General features: G+C 48.7%; 1 protein-coding gene across 8 annotated transcripts in view; it reads right to left on the minus strand.

Moving 5' to 3' along the window:
* The window catches only part of RAD52 (RAD52 homolog (S. cerevisiae)), a 27,193-nt gene that overhangs the window by 2,659 nt on the left and 21,074 nt on the right, over positions 1-3,460 (minus strand). For all 8 annotated transcript variants that reach the window (XM_010845032.1, XM_010845030.1, XM_010845031.1 and 5 more), the window contains one exon: positions 318-514. In XM_010845032.1, coding sequence (XP_010843334.1) covers positions 318-514 — 197 coding nt within the window. The remainder of the gene's footprint in view (positions 1-317; positions 515-3,460) is intronic.

Genomic DNA, 3,460 nt, shown 5'->3' on the forward strand with positions numbered 1-3,460 from the left:
TTGGTCAGAAAATAGCTAGGGCTTTTTGGTTCCTGGGAGGACAACAAAGCTAGAGGAAAAAAAAAAAAAGGAGGTGCGAGTTGTGAGAGGTGGGGGTGAGAAGGCAGCTTTGGCACCAGATCTGGGTTCTACTCTTGACTCTTACTTCTTCCACACATGTGGTCTCAAGTTCCTCATCTGAAACTTGCGACCAAGGAGTCGCAGAACAAATCTAGGTGTTAGGTTTTGCGTGTCATCTCAGGAAGTACGGGGAGGTGGGGCTCAGACCCAGCAGCAGCACACGGAGGGGGAAGGGCAGAGAGGGCAGGCGGCCATACCTGGAGCTGCTCTCCTTGTCCCCCTGCGTCATAGCGTGGGGGCCAGCTGAGTGGCTCAGTCTGCAAGGTGAGGTCACCTCCTGGGCTTTAGGGGGTTCCAGAGTCGCATTCTGTTGGCAGCTGCTATATCTGGCTTGTTCAACAGATGGTTCAAAATCTTGTCTCTTTGCGTTACTTAAATCCACTTCAAGAGGCGGCTAATAAGGAGAGAGAATAATTGCCTTCAGTTGCTCTTGCCCCTTCCTTGAACGCATTCCACAGTTCGCTGCCCTCATTCCTTCGAGGTCCTGAGAAGCTGAGACAGAGGATCCACAAGTGCAAGTAACTTCAACTCTATGTGGAGTAAAACAGTTGCATTTTCCACCTGTGCCATTTTGTGTTAACAGAGTTTTCACTTCAGTTTTTATTTAGGGCAAAATGCTCTGTAAAATCTAACTTCAATCTTTACTTGGCAACTGTGCCTGACACACTTTCCTATGGAAATGATCATGCATCATCAGTCACACTACAGAAACCCAGAGCCTGTGCTCCACAAGCAAAGCCTCACTCAGTAATGCGAGGCTCACAGAATAGCGGAGTATCAGGTTGAGACGACTACGTTTGGGTAAAGATAACCTAAAAATTAAAATTACACTGTGAAATTTCTTATCTACATTGGGAAGTCAGTCAGTCAAAAAGAAATGAGCTTCTGCAGGGAGTTCCCTGGTTCCAGGCTTTCATGCCAAAGGCCCAGGTTCAATCCCTGGTCAGGGAACTGAGCCCCCACATGCTGCTGCCAAAAAAAAGGAAACTTTAGGGGAAATGAGCTTACGCTAGGAAACTTGAGGATGGTATGCTCAGTGAAACAGGCCAGGAACAAAGATGACTCCACTGACAAGAGGCACCAAGGGTAGCGAGAAGCAGAGACAAGGCAGGTGGTGCCGGGCTGTGTGGAGAGGGAGCTGGGGTCACCGTGCAGTGGGTAGAACTTGTTTTGTAACAGCAAAGAGTTACAGACAGTTACAGACTGTAAAATGCTAACACTTTACAGTTAGCAAAGTGTTTTGTACAACTGAACTGCACCCTTAAAATGTCTGAGAAGGTAAATTTTATGTATATTTTACCACCACAAAAAAAAATTGAAAATGAGCACTGAAAAAAATTTTAAGACAAAGCTAAATGCTGTTGAATATACAGAATAATTGGAACTCACATACTTGCTATGTGCCATACTGGACAACTGGAAGTAGAACCTACTAAAACCAAGCATATGCCCAACCCTCTGAGCTTCGCTAATAATTTCCACAGTAAATGCGTGTGTGCACACTGAGGCATGCTCAAGAATGCTAACAGCAGCCCTATTCAACCAAAAGCTACGAAAATCTCCAGCGTCTATTAAGTCAGAATGGGAAAACCAAGTGTAGACTCATGTCACAGAAGATGCCACTACATTCAACACAAATGAATCACACACGTGGAATGACAGCCAGACACAGAACAGTTCATAATGTGAGTCCCAAAAGCAAAGAACAATCAGAACTAGCCCGTGGTGAGCGTGGTCTCCTCAGCAGTGATGGGGGCGGGGGGAGCACCCGGAGACTCCGGGAAGCGGTGATACTCGACCTGACTAGCGTGCTGGCTACGTGGGTGTGTGTGCCTTAAAATTCATCCAGCTGAACATTTATCACGTGCCCATTGTCTACATAGCTATGTTGTACTTTTTAACACTTTTTATAAAGCACACACCATACAATTCCATTTATATAAAGTTTAAAAGCAGGAATAAACCTGACTAAAAGACTGAAAAAAAAAAGTTGCTTTAAAAAGAAAGTCAGCCTTCCCTGGTGGTTCAGTAAACTATGAACTATTGCAATGCAGGGGACCCGGGTTCAATCCCTGGTCCAGGAAGACCCCACATGCTGAGCCTGTGCTCCACAAGAGAAGCTACCACAGTGAGAAGCCTGTGCACAAAAAGCACGGGTACTGACACAGCAACGAAGCTACAGCGCGGCCAAAAGTTTAAAAAAAAACAGTGCGTGGAGTGGGGGGAGCAGAAGATTTCTAGAGAATTGTTATGTCCGGTTTCCCTAATCTGAGGTGGAGACAGCTGTGTTCACTTCCAAAAATTCACCAGGCTGTACCATTATGACTTTCACAGCTGTGTATATATTGTACTTCATTTTAAAAAAAGTGAAAAAATACAGTCATGTCAACAAAATGGCTGCCTAGGAGGCTCCAGGCCCTCCCTCCCAGTGACACCAAGGTATCCGTAAACAGACGGAACTCCCCTGTAGGAGCTGCAGTGACCAGCTAAGAGGTGCCAACACTCAGGCCACCGTGAGACCAAAGCAGAGTCACAGCAGCGGAGGTGGGCTGCTCGGGCACTGGCCGGCAGCGGCCTGGCGCAGGGCAGCAGTGCAGCGGGCTGCCGTCCGTTTCTCCAGGGCCCTCCTGCGCTGGTGGGCGGATTCTTTACCGCCGCACCACTGGGGGCTCCTGTTTGTTTCTTACTATGACTACAAAACAAAACTACAATATCCCTCATGAAAAAGATACAGAAGTCCTAAACAATATTATTAATAGCAAACTGAGTCCAATAATAGATTAAAAAGATTTTAAAAAAGGAAAGAAAGAAACGAAGTTCTGCCAGTTGACACACACCTCTATGAGGGGCAGCACAAGAAAAAGACCCGGAAGTACAGCAGAGGGAGGCTGCCAGGCAGGTGGCAGCTCTGCAGGGGCCCGAGGAACCACAGACACACTCAGCAGGCCACAGGGCCGTTCCCGCGCCCGGCCAGCCCAGGTCACGCTGGACTCCAGACCCCTCTCTCCAAAGGCAAGTGCGGTCACGTGACATGTACCCACACAAATGGGAATCCAGCCCCTCCAGGCGCAGAGCTGCGGAAGAGCGGAGGGCTGGGCCGGTGAGGCTCTGGGTGTCTGGAAGAAATGGCAATGGGCTGGGAGGGCCCTGTGCTCCCATCTCTCAGAGCTCTGCCAAGCACACTCCTCTCCACCGTGGACTCTGCTTCATCGTCCTCGGTGGTAAACGAGCCCACTGGTTCCTGCTAGCTCAAGACAGCGGAAGTGCACGTTCCCGACCCTCTACAGAGCCGGCCGACACGTCCCTTTCCATCACCACATACTCAGACACGAGGGGATCA

This window comes from Bison bison, unplaced genomic scaffold, assembly GCF_000754665.1.
Source record: "Bison bison bison isolate TAMUID 2011002044 unplaced genomic scaffold, Bison_UMD1.0 scf7180017864213, whole genome shotgun sequence".
Classification (NCBI taxonomy): Eukaryota; Metazoa; Chordata; class Mammalia; order Artiodactyla; family Bovidae; genus Bison; species Bison bison.